The sequence below is a fragment of the Sus scrofa genome, chromosome 17 (genome assembly GCF_000003025.6).
Source record: "Sus scrofa isolate TJ Tabasco breed Duroc chromosome 17, Sscrofa11.1, whole genome shotgun sequence".
NCBI classification, from domain to species: domain Eukaryota; kingdom Metazoa; phylum Chordata; class Mammalia; order Artiodactyla; family Suidae; genus Sus; species Sus scrofa.
In genome coordinates this window covers 29,997,397-30,010,313 of record NC_010459.5, presented here as the reverse complement: position 1 = coordinate 30,010,313, position 12,917 = coordinate 29,997,397, and the positions used below count along the sequence as shown (strand labels likewise).

At 54.7% G+C, this 12,917-nt stretch overlaps 1 protein-coding gene across 2 annotated transcripts; it reads left to right on the top strand.

Moving 5' to 3' along the window:
* FOXA2 (forkhead box A2) lies at positions 8,610–12,917 on the top strand. Of its 2 annotated transcripts, XM_005672754.3 has the most exons (3): positions 8,610–8,824; positions 9,837–9,906; positions 10,924–12,917. In XM_005672754.3, the coding sequence occupies exons 2-3, from the start codon at positions 9,838–9,840 to the stop codon at positions 12,226–12,228; spliced, it is 1,374 nt and encodes a 457-aa protein (XP_005672811.1). In that variant the 5' UTR covers positions 8,610–8,824; position 9,837; the 3' UTR covers positions 12,229–12,917. The 2 variants fall into 2 exon arrangements, with proteins under 2 accessions (XP_005672811.1, XP_003134339.1); XM_003134291.4 differs by lacking the exon at positions 8,610–8,824 and having other exon boundaries at positions 9,503–9,906.

Sequence of the window (12,917 nt, the reverse complement as noted above, 5' to 3'; positions counted from 1 at the left end):
TTCGCCTTATTTAATTTTCTTCTGCAGTCATAAATATTAATTAAGCTAAACCACAGAGAGCTTCATTTCAATCCTTTCCCTTCCTGAGGACCATAAGCAATTAAGGCCCACAGCAGTTTAAGTACTCACCGGTTCTTGAAATCTGCCCTGGGACATCCACATTTTTATTTTTTAAATGAGGACAGATTTATTAAATCTTAGTGGTTGACGTTCCCTACCTAACTCTCCTGGCCTGTGGGTGTTCCCAATTTGATTCTCTTTTGCAAAGAGGATCTTTGCTTCTCCAGCGGACTTGCTTGTTTTCTCCAAACCAAGATGCAGAAAAGGGCATGTTCCACTAAATGAGGCCCGGAAATGTTTGTGCCCACCTGTCAGGACCCAGAGGCAAAGACCCGATGGTTCAATGTTTGTTTATTTAATATTATTTAATGATAAAAACAGAAGGAATCATTGTACAAAGACGAGGAAAATGTAGAGTGAAAACCGAAAGTCTTCTTCCACCTCCTCCAAACCCAGTTTCTGGGGGTATAATTGTTAACGGTCTTGTTTGCAACCTTCAAATCTCTTTTGTGCACAAAGTCAGGATTATTTTCACAAAAATTAAATCAAATTACTCATATCCAATAACTCTTTAACCCTTCATCACAAGGTAGAGACCAGATGTACTTCCCATGTGGTTTGCAGCCTAACCACTCAGCATTGCTTCTACAAAGTAGAGACTAGAAACTTTATATAATTTCATAGAGATTTATATCATCCTTTCTAACAGCTCCATAATATTCCACAATAAAGTTGGGTTATGGTCTATTTCACCTGACTCTCTTTTTTTTTTTTTTTTTTTTTTTTTGGCTTTTTAGGGCTGCACTCACAGCATATGGAGGTTCTCAGGCTAGGAATCGGAGCTGCAGCTGCCGGCCTACACTACAGCCATGGCAACACTGGGATCCAAGCCACATCTGTGACCTACACTACAGCCCACAGCAATGCCGGCTCCTTAACCCAGTGAGCGAGGCCAGGGATTGAACCTGTGTTCTCTTGGATACTATTCAGATTCATTTCTGCTGAGCCACGACGGGAACTCCTCACCTGACCCTTTTAGAGTTATAACCTTGGACATGTGGTAGGTAAACTGCATACACACACGCACACACGCACACGCACACACACACACACTTGGTGGCAATAACTGAAAATTCTACCTGCAAGCACTTTCTTTTCTTTCAGACTTCTGATAAATTTTGCATCCGAGAACATCAGCATGTGGAAACAGTACAGGTTTAGGTCAGAGGGCCTGGGTTTGGATGGGAGGGCTGGGTGGTCTGAGACAAGCCCCCAACATCTCCTGTCCTGGGCTACAAAGGGAGCTCCCACCTGAGAGCGGATTGAGAGACTATTGAGTCTGATGCAAATACTACCCCTCCCACCATGAAGATCCTGATCACTGGTGGGTGGAGGTGGACCCTAGGAATAAACATCCAGAAAAAATTTCTAAATTCAACATATTAAAAGGCAGAAAGGAATAAAAGAAACAAGGAAGTAGAAAACAGCTTCCTTTCAATTTCTAGATAACTACAAAGACTTGGGGAGGAGGGGGGGGGTGCAGCTCAAGTCCCAGACACAGAACTCCCACCAGGACCAGATGGTCCTCAGCATTAGCATCTACTTAGCACTTTATTTGGAAGACTTAGAGGAATGGATTGACCAGGTTTCCCCATAAAGGGAAGATCTATTTACCTCTATCTATTTACCTCTATATACCTCTATTTACCCCTATATACCTCTTAAAGGGATAGATCTACTTATGTAAATGCCTCTAGAGACTATTAAACAGCACTTATTTGTTATATAAGGCAAGACGATACACCCAAAGTCAGCATCGCATCTTTTGATCCCCAAGTCTGACAGAGGCAAATTCTGGGGTGATGTCACTGCCAGGAGTGAAAGAAACTACAAAGTGACTGGTATTTTACATCCAGATCCATCCTGGGATCTCAAAACAGCTGAGGATATCGACCTCCTTGGTTTTCTCATTCTTAGTCCTCACTGCTTAAAAATCAAAGGGAGATTAAGTACTTGGTCTTTTAGAAATATGGTTGAAATACGAATGTGCCACAGGGAAGAAAAAAAATCCATCTCCTCCTTCTGGGCGGTTCTTACCTGGAAAGGAGCCCTTTTCCGAAGGAAGGGCTTACTTAAATTCCCACAAGGGAAAGAGGAGTTCCGTGCTCACTGTGAATGCATACTGCAAACAGAATACGCATCAAGGAATCACCTTGACGTTGTTCCTTCTTCTCACCTTTGAGACTCAAATTTTAGTTGCTCAACGTTTCCTATTATACGTGTTGGGAAAATATTTGGTGGCGAAGCAGGAGAAACAGTGTGTTTCCCGGCAGGGGGTTACTTTTGGTGTGTCTGCGGGCTCCAGGCTTTCCCCACTCCAGCTCCTGTTCTTCTTCTCCTCGGGCACAGGCAGGCGCGCTGGTTCAGAGTCAGGTCAGCGTCTGCGGAGGAAAATTCCCGGTCCTGGTCGCCTTCACAGGAGGCCCAGGTCTTTTCCAGGAGGAGAACATACAAACCCCCGTCCAAACTCAATGAACGGGAAGCTCCTGGTCACTTTCGCTTCTTTTTGAACCTATTTTGCTTCTTAAAGATGCATATTAGGAGCAGGGTGCAGCGGTGGCGCGGCGGGGACGGGGTGGCGGAGCGGGGCGGGGGGGGGGGCGGTGTTTAGGAAAGGTTGGCCCTGTCCCAGTTCCCTTTCTGGGGAGCCCAGAGCCAGGCTTCAGGGAGGCAGGATCAGCCCGGATCCCGTGCCTTAAGGAGAAGAGTTAGGGATCCGGGAGGACTTTTGTGATGCAGTGTGATTACAGCTGAAACTTTGTTTAGGCCTTTTTTTTCCGCGCTAGGAGAATGACAGCTTCTAAGTCACAGACTGAGCATTGCTGTAGATTGCGGGTCTGCCCCGTCACCCTGGGAGGTCCCAGGGGAGGCCTCGTGGGAAACGGACCCGGCCAGGTGGGGGCGGGGAGGGGGACGCTGCTGGGGGCACGTTCGCCAGGGAAGCTGCCTCCTGGCGATGGGGCGGGTCCGAGGGGCAGGGAGCGAGTGGGAGGCGAGAACCGCTAGAAGGTAAAGAAGGACCTAACACTTTTCATTGCATCCACGCCCCTCTCAGCACCCAGCTCAGGCCAGCCTGCAATGCGAGGGAGACCGGGGGCTACTCCACCTGCGGCCGGGAGACCAGAGCCTGCGCATCACCTGGAAGCCTGTGAGCGTGCGAACCCTAACGCCCCTCCCCCGACCCGAGGAATCAGAATCTGCATTTTAACAAGATCCCCGGGGGTGGGTGGGGGTGGAGGAGGTTATGCACATACAAATTTGTGGGGCGGTCCCAGGCCCAGTTAATTACCCCAGTCCCAGTGGGTCGCCGCTGCTGTTCTAGGCTAACCCTCCCGGTCCAAAGACCGCACTCGCTTTTCAGGAAGCTCCGCGGTCAAGTAGACAAAGAGTGAATACAGATCCGGGTATCACGCACAAGTGCCTGCTTCATGCACACACACAGACACACACAAACACACACACGGGGCAGGTTCTCAAGCCTGTAGGAGCATCTCGCGGCCATCTGCGGCCTCCGCCCCGAGCCAGAACCCTCACCCCCACCCCGGCCAGGAACCCTGTGATGGAAAACTGACCCTCTAGAGAGGTTACAAGCGGTGGTGGGACGGGAATGGCCTGCACCGCGCCGCTGCCCGGCTACATTCTGCTTCAGAGGACCCCACCCTTGACGCTCCTATTCTGGGTCAGCACAGGTGGCAGGCTCACTGGGGGTTTGAGCTGGCCCGCAGGTAGATTCATTCTGAATGGTGACATGTAGGCTCAGCCCCTTTGGAATGGGGTTTTGGCCAGAGATTCCTGGGTCATCGCTTGAAAGAAGACTTGAAAATATACGGAAAATAAGTTCTCCTGGGATCCGTGGCAGAAGAAAAGAGAAGAGGAGCAAATAAAGGAAGTACTTAAGCTCTGCAAGTGCAGGGCTCTACCTACGTGGTCAGGGCTGTATGGCCTCAGTCCAGAATATAGCAAGTGCTCATTAAAATGGTGGCTGAATGGACCTAAAAATCTATACACCCCTCTTCATGACCACTGCTTAAGGTAAAGCAAGTTATGTATAATTCTTTTCTGTTTACACAGAGCCCCTGCACCACTTTTTTTTCCCCCATGCCTGCAGCATGTGGAAGTTCCTGAGCCAGGGATCCCGCTGCAGTGACACTGTCAGATCTTTAACCCACTGTGCCACCAGGGAGCTCCCCCTGGATCACTTTGAGATGGAAGCAAGAAGCAAACAACCTCTTCCCAAGCACGGACTCAAACTCCAGGCCTTGCTACGCTCTTTCTGATTTCACATCTGTCTACCCCTCATGCTTTCGTACTTGTTCAAAGTATATTTGTTTATCCAAGTAAACAATCAGTGCTTCTAGGTTTAATGGGGCAATTTCTTAATTATCTCCCTGGGTTCCAAAGAAGGAATGTCCGAGTCTGAGTCTTCAGGCCTGTGACTTTGACTGCCTATGACTCTGTCCTTAGTGGAGTTTACTGCAGGCCTTTGGAGCAGGAATAACAGATTTCCTCCAAGAATAACATCCAAATGTATGAAATAGCTCACAGGGCCACAAACGTAGATCCATCTAATTTAGGCCTTCCTCAAAGAGGGGTTTATTCTCACTCACGTTGACATGTTATTATTGCTACTCGACCTTGCCGTTTCTTTATTTTTATATTTTCCAATTATTTTAATTACCTGCTATAAGAGTCCCACATACCAGAAATGTGCTAAAAACTCAAGAATGGTGGGCTGAATGCCAAGGATATACCAGAAATATTTGTCACACCCTGGACCCAAATGGGCAGACCACCGGCCTTCCCCCCAGACCCACACAGATGGGAGTGGAGTCGACAACGGCTTGACTCAGACCACAGAGAAAACCCACTAAAAATGCACAATCCATCACCACACCCAACCTTCCAAACAGCCATCATATTCTAGGTGCACAGAGCAAAGGAGCTGAGAGCCAAAGTCATCCAAGAGGACCCAGGACACAGCCCCGCCACCCATGTCAGCCTAAGAAGCCCCACCTGCGGTTGGCGTGAATATCACTTCTCTTCCTCCTTTAACTCCAGGGACCACACAGTCCTCTTTCTGACACCCGGTCAGAGAACATAATACTGGTTTGTTTTCCGAACTCAAACCCTTGCCCCCTTGGAATGGTGGCTTCCCTGATGTCCTTTCATGTGTGAGAACTGAATGAATTTGTGCATGAATTCTTTTGCTATGATTTTCCAGGACTTCGGCTCTAATATTCTTATTATGTGTTCACCCTAAAATAATAAAAAAAGTAATGTAATACTAAAATAATAGTCATATGAAATGATACAACTCTACTGCAGGAAGAAAATGTAGGTTGAAGATAAAATTCTACCACCAAACACAACCAGGGTTACCAGCCTCCTATTTATCTCATTTTATCATTATTTATTATGACTTATTTCCCATCTTTTCCTGAGAATCTTGCTCAGGAGAGGTAGACTGTATGCTGCCATACTGTGTATAAATTTACAATATTCTCTCTTGCTTTCCTCTCACTTTTAACATCCTTTTCTGATGTATTTACTTAAATCTCCTTTGAAAGATATTCTTTGCTAATATCTTTGCCCTCTCCATAAACAGCTAGGCCTTTGGCTCTCAAAGAACTGTGGAAGCCAGCAGAAAAGCATCTGAAGTGGTCAGTGCCAGGAAGACTAATTATGATGATCTGATTTTTTAAGTGAAAAATCAGAAATAACAACCCCCGGAAAGTGAATTTTTTTTTTTTTTTTTTAGGGCTGCACCCATGACATATGGAGGTTCCCAGGCTAGGGGGTCTGTCTAATTGGAGCTACAGCTGCCAGCCTATGCAACAGCCACAGCAACGCCAGTTCTGAGCCACATCTGCAACCTACACCACAGCTCACGGCTATGCCAGATCCTTAACCCACTGAGCGAGGCCAGGTATCAAACCCGCAACCTCATGGTTCCCCTGTGCCACAATGGGAACTCCTGGAAAGTGAAATGTTGATTACAGCCTTTCGCATAATGATATGCCTTGTCTTTATTGGGACATGGGACCCACCCTGAAAATCTCACCCTGTGAATAATGGAGGTGTGGGCGTCTAATTTCTGCCAATCTAAAGATTATATGAAGGTAAAATGTGTATTTTCACAAGACTTTAAGTCATCTTTCTCTGTCTTCTCCATCTTAACCTCACAGGCAGACCTGCCTGGTGATACCCCTAAAACAAGGCCTGTGCTGTATATTTATTCTCAAAGGGGCTTCAGGGACTAGAGAATTGATCAGCCAGATGCACTCCCACCCTTTGGTATTTTATGGGTCATCACTTAGGGAAGTTGAGTTCTGTTTAGGGACGTCTGGCTTCTCCACCGGCCAGTTTCCTGTGACAGAGAGCCCCAGAGCTAGGAGTTTTGACCGAGATTGCAGGAGGAGCAGAGGAGGCCCAGACTTGGGCCCAAATCAATCCTCTGGGGCAGCATCCGGAATAAAACCAGTGTGCTAACCCCAAGCACAGTCACGGGCTATGAGGCAGCTTTATATAGGAAGCCTGCAGCACCCAAGGGAAAGACGGGGAAAGGGCGGGACACGGGCAAGGGGAAGCCCTGTGGGCCTCAGTCCCAGGTGGGGCTGCAAATAAGGGGGGATCAGGGGAAACATCTGTTTTCAGCCCAAGTTGCCCGCGAACTTTTTCCTGGAGAGAAGCTCCCGGAGCAGTTTACAGCATTCCAGCCTGAGGCTTTGGTGCCAGATGCTCTGAATCAACCTTTAGAAACCAGAGCTGCCGGGAAAGGAAGGAGCGGGAGTGTGCTGGGGAGGCGGCGCCTCCGAGGGCCTTCGCTCCGGGAAGGGCTGCCCACCAGGTTGGAGAGCGCGCACTCCCCGCAGCATCTGCCCGCCACGCTCGCCTTCCCTTTTCTGGGAGGGTCCCGGCAGCCGCCCCTGCTGCGCATCCCCGGGCAGCAGGGGACCGTCTGGGTTTGCGCAGAACTTCGGGGACTCGGAAGACACTCCAGTCCCCCGAGGGTCTTTTCTGGGAGACTCGCAGAGGCCGGCGGACAGTGCGGGCGCCCAGGTAGCGGGGTTAGGGGCGTGGAGGTCAAAGAGGGCTCCAGTCGGTCCCTAGGCCGCGCGGCCGACAGGGGGCGCCCTGTCACTGCGGAAACCGGTGGCCCAGGACCGGGCCGCACTCGATCCTTTCGCCCAATTTCTAGAACCACATTTCGACCAGGAGCAAAAAGAGGGCAGTGGACACCCACACGGACGCACAGACTAGGTTAACCAGAGCACTTTCGAGTTTTCAGTCCCACGCACACCAGAAAGCTGTCTCCCGTTTCGCGGGTTTGTCTGATTTGGTGTCTCTTCTCTACTGAACGGGAGAAGCGCTCCGTGGGGAGGCGGTACAATCGAGAGAGCGAGCGAGAGAGAGCGAGAGAGAGAGAGAGAGAGAGAGACCGAGAGAGAGAGAGAGAGAGAGAGAGAGAGAGAGGAGAGAGAGAGAGAGAGAGAGAGAGTGTTCCGTCCTGGGCTTGCGCAGAAAGATTTGGAAAAACAGGCAACTGTTTTTTGAGCGTCAGTGCACACCCTCTTCTCAGCTCTAGGCTGAGCGGTGAAGTTGTGTCCATCCGCGTTCAGGGATCTGATGAAAGATGCCAGGGGTCTGGTCGGCTCCCCGCACACACTTACGCTAAGTGTGCACACACCCGCGACACTTCCCGCTGCACCGGCAGACCTGGCCTCCTGGCAGCCCTCTGCATGGTGCATGGCTCTCTGGTCTCTCAGAGAGACGAAGATCTTGGCGGTCTGGGGAACCTGCCCTGGCCCTCTCTCAGAGGGTTCCTTAATGCCCTCTGTGAATTGGTCAAACCAGTTCAAAGTGTTGCAGGCCCGAGGGACCTGGAGCAGAGGGAAGTGGTGGGCGTCCCCCTGCATCTACCGCTCCGCCCTGCTGCCCTTGGGCCTGACCCCACTGGTCCTTCCGTCGTCGAATCTCTGCTAGGTACCTGCCATCTCGCTTTGTCTTTTGCCACCATTACCCACAACTCTGGACAGGTGGGTCAGATACCCACTACTTCCTTTTATCCGCCTCCCCCCCTTTGGGGTTGAGGGCGCAGAGCTGCATCCTCACTGCCCAGCTGGATTTTTTTAGAACCAAGAAAGCGCGTCCACCTCCAAACACCTGTAGCTACCCCCCCCCCATGTGGGCTCACTGAGGTCTTGGTAGCTGACCCAAGAGAGATAATAACTTGAACTCAGAAGCCGGATCGAAAATTAAAAGGACGAATATGGTTGTCAGGGTTTCTAATTCTTATTAAAATCTTCAGAAAAGCGGAGCAGACAGAGACTCCCGAACGCACTTCATGTGCTCCGTTATTGATTCCTTAATTCCCCCCTCTCGCTGCACGCCTCACTCCCACCTCCTGCCCTGTTTGTTTTAGTTACGAAATGCTGTGGGCACCTCGGTTGTAACTGAAAAGTAACCTTGAAACACGCTGTCCTGTCAGAGACAAATAGTCTCCCAACCGTCGTTCAGCTGGCGGAGCCGCGTGTGCCCTGCGCCCGGCGCCCGGACGGGGGGCCAGGGCTCCTCCCCGCCAGCCGCTCGGTCGGGCGCCGGAGGCCGGGCTCCGAGGAGGCAAAACGCCGAGGCGGCGGGACCCGGCGCCCCGCGCGTCTGTGACGGGAGGGGCCTCCCAGAAGCAGCGGCCGGCTAGTTAAAGGTGTGTACACAGTTTTTCTAAATACGACGGCGCTTTGCAAATTGGCTCTGTCACCGGCTAGTTGTTTTGACAGGGAATGTGCACTGAGAGCGAGAAACCCGGGACAAATAAATGCGGCTTTTATAAAGCTGGGCAGAGGGGAGACTGGGCTGGGAGGCCGGACGCACACTCGGACAGGCGCACCGGCCGCCTGGCGCTATGCGACAGGGCGGGGATCAGCGCCCCGGGCTGCTCCAGAGGCTGGCCTCCTCCCAGGTCCCTCCTACCACCAGGGCTCCCCGCGGGCGTGGGGGTAAAGGGGGCTCGCCCCGGGGCCAGGCAACCACCCGCCCCGCTCGCCCGGCCCGGCTCCGCGCGCGGGGCGCGGGGCAGCGGGGCGGGCACCACCGAGGGCAGGTGCGGGGCGCCGGCCGGGGCTCCCTCTCACCCAGGTGTGAGCTGATTATTCAAATGGGCTGCCCCGGGTCTGGGGATTGGAGGCCCGCGCCGGCGCGCCGCGCTATATCACCAGCCGCCCACGTCACTGCGGCACTTGTCCGCTCCGCGGTCCACACCTCCTCCTCCACCTCCCCCCTCCTCCTCCACCTCCACCTCCTCCTCCTCTTCCTCCTCCTCCTCCTCTCCACCCCCCACCCGCCCCCACGCCGCGCGCTTCCCGCCGCCTCCCGGCAGCTCGGCACTGCCAGCCTCGGCCTCCACCGGGCAGCCCGCGAGCGCGGCGGCGGCGGCGGGCGGCGGGCGCTCCCGGCAGCGGCGGGGCTCGGCTCCGGGCCTCCTCCTCCCCTCGGCCCCCTCCTCCCACGGCTCGCCCCTCCCGCCCACTTCCAACTACCGCCTCCGGCCGGCCGAGGGAAAGAGGGAGTGGAGCCGAGAGAGAGGGAGCTCTAGAGGGAGGGAGGGGACGGTGCCTTGGCTGACTTTTTTTTTTTTAAAAGGAGGGTGGGGTGGGGGGTGATTGCCGGTCGTTTGTTGTGGCTGTTAAATTTTAAACTGCCATGCACTCGGCTTCCAGTATGCTGGGAGCGGTGAAGATGGAAGGGCACGAGCCGTCCGACTGGAGCAGCTACTATGCCGAGCCCGAGGTAGGCACTCGCCTTTTCCGGGGGAAGCGGGGTGGCGGCGCCCGCGCTCGGCCCGAGCTCAGGACCGCTTCCCTGACCGGCACCCGCCCCCACCCCAGCCGCTCCGGGCAGCCGCCTTTTCCACCCTCCTTCGACTCAAATGGGGCTCTTTTTTATACGACACACTGTTAGCCTTGAGATAATATTAACTTTGTGATCAAATATTGACTTGCGGCGCCTCCAAATCCTCTTCGTGGCCGAGCCACGCACTATCCTAACAGAGTTGTGTTTGGCAGCGCGCGGCTGGGGAGGGGTGGGAGGTCGGCCGGCGAGGGGGTGGGGAGCTGGAGAGGAGAAGGTGGGCAGGAGCTGGGGGCTGAGGTAGAGGAAAAGAGTCAAAGACTTGGGGACAAAGAGAAAGAAAGTTTGTGGCTGCAGAGCCCAGCCGCGTGTAGTTCAGTTCGCGGTCCCTTCCCCGTTCCTCCATTCAATGCCTCGGGCTGGCCGCAGACTCCGCGCAGGTACTGCGTTTCGGTTCCCCTGGGGCCGAGGATGTGGTCCCGGGAGGAAGGCTGAACCGCGAGCACCCTGGGATCGTCTCCGCTGGAGGCCGCCCGGGCGCCCTGCGCGGTGTCCCACAGGTCGCTTGCTGGTTTCGGAGGTGGCGTTCGCGGCCGCGGCGCCTACTCGGTACGCTGGCTTGAGAGTCAGGGAGACTCTGCGAAGGAGAGATGCATTGGGGGTGCCTGGCTTGGGGAAGTTCTAGGGGACCCCCGTTTTAGAATCTGAGCGAGCCGCAAGAGGGCTAGGCGCCGGCCCCCCGCTCAGAGCGGCAGCCCCCGCGCCACCTCCCCGAGGGCAGTCGCAGCGCGCTCCGGGTGAAACGGACGCAGGGCCGGTGCCAGGAGAGGGCAGGACTCCCCCGAGGCCTCCCCGGAGGCGGGGGCCTGGGCCGGCCCGGTGGGCGGGAGGTCAGGCAGGGCGCGCTCCAGCCGCGGTGCTAACGCTGTGCGCCTCCCTCCGGGGCTCTGTCCTCAGGGCTACTCCTCGGTGAGCAACATGAACGCCGGCCTGGGGATGAACGGGATGAACACTTACATGAGCATGTCGGCGGCCGCCATGGGCAGTGGCTCGGGCAACATGAGCGCCGGCTCCATGAACATGTCGTCGTACGTGGGCGCGGGCATGAGCCCATCCCTGGCCGGCATGTCTCCCGGGGCGGGCGCCATGGCCGGCATGGGCGGCTCGGCCGGGGCGGCCGGCGTGGCGGGCATGGGGCCGCACCTGAGCCCCAGCCTGAGCCCCCTCGGGGGCCAGGCGGCCGGGGCCATGGGCGGCCTGGCGCCCTACGCGAACATGAACTCGATGAGCCCCATGTACGGGCAGGCCGGCCTGAGCCGCGCGCGCGACCCCAAGACCTACCGGCGCAGCTACACGCACGCCAAGCCGCCGTACTCGTACATCTCGCTCATCACCATGGCCATCCAGCAGAGCCCCAACAAGATGCTGACCCTGAGCGAGATCTACCAGTGGATCATGGACCTCTTCCCCTTTTACCGGCAGAACCAGCAGCGCTGGCAGAACTCCATCCGCCACTCGCTCTCCTTCAACGACTGCTTCCTCAAGGTGCCCCGTTCGCCCGACAAGCCCGGCAAGGGCTCCTTCTGGACCTTGCACCCCGACTCGGGCAACATGTTCGAGAACGGCTGCTACCTGCGCCGCCAGAAGCGCTTCAAGTGCGAGAAGCAGCTGGCCCTGAAAGAGGCCTCGGGCGCCGCGGGCGGCGGCAAGAAGACGGCTGCCGGGGCCCAGGCCTCGCAGGGGCAGCTCGGGGAGGCCGCCGGGCCGGCCTCGGAGACTGCGGCCGGCACCGAGTCGCCCCACTCGAGCGCTTCCCCGTGCCAGGAGCACAAGCGAGGGGGGCTCGGGGAGCTGAAGGGGACGCCAGCCACAGCGCTGAGCCCCCCGGAGCCGGCGCCGTCGCCTGGGCAGCAGCAGCAGGCCGCGGCCCACCTGCTGGGCCCTCCCCATCACCCGGGCCTGCCCCCCGAGGCCCACCTGAAGCCCGAGCACCACTACGCCTTCAACCACCCCTTCTCCATCAACAACCTCATGTCTTCCGAGCAGCAGCACCACCACGGCCACCACCACCACCAGCCCCACAAAATGGACCTCAAGGCCTACGAGCAGGTGATGCACTACCCGGGCTACGGCTCCCCCATGCCAGGAAGCCTGGCCATGGGCCCGGTCACGAACAAAGCGGGCCTGGACGCCTCGCCCCTGGCTGCAGACACCTCCTACTACCAGGGGGTGTACTCCCGGCCCATTATGAACTCCTCTTAAGAAGACGGAGGCTTCCCGCCTAGCTCGGACCAGACGACAGAGGAAGCGGGGATGGAGACTTTGAGAAAGGGGTGCTGGAAAGATGCAGGGGAGCAGGACCCATCACACCCCTGCCCCGACAGCAGTCTCCCTCCTCCTCCTCTGCAGCCCTTCCTCCCCCATCTGGGCCACACTGACGTCTATCATCTTGTATAAGGAGGGCAAGGGAAAAAAGATAAACAGTCAAAAAGGAAGAAAGAAAAGCCTCAGTTTCCACTACTGTGTAGACACCTGCTTCTTTAAGCACCTGCGAATTTTGACTTTTTGTTGTCGTGGTTCCTCTCCATTGCTGTTGTTGCAGGGAAGTCTTACTTTATTAAAAACAGAAACAAACAAACAAAAAAACAAAAAACAAAAAAGAAAAAAACACAAACTTTTGTGACTCAGTGTAAAACCACGTAGTTTTAACAGAGGACAGAGTTGTACTACTGTTTAAGAAAGAGAAAAAAAAAAAAAACGATGTAAGGGTCTGTTGTAAATGACCAAGGAAAAAAAAAAAAGCATTCTCATTCTTGACACGGTGAAATCCAGGTCTCAAGTCTGATTAATTTATGGTTTCCGCGTGCTTTATTTATGGCTTATAAATGTGTGTTCCTACTGCAAGGACCAGAGTTCCACAAATCTATATTAAAGTGTTATTGCCAGTTTTA

What these genes read in the sequence shown, in the direction of transcription:
- FOXA2 (XM_003134291.4), top strand. Translation starts at nt 9,820, where the DNA reads ATGCACTCGGCTTCCAGTATGCTGGGAGCGGTGAAGATGGAAGGGCAC. An exon ending in GCTACTATGCCGAGCCCGAG is followed by an intron (nt 9,907 to 10,923) that starts GTAGGCACTCGC and finishes CTCTGTCCTCAG; the next exon opens with GGCTACTCCTCGGTGAGCAA.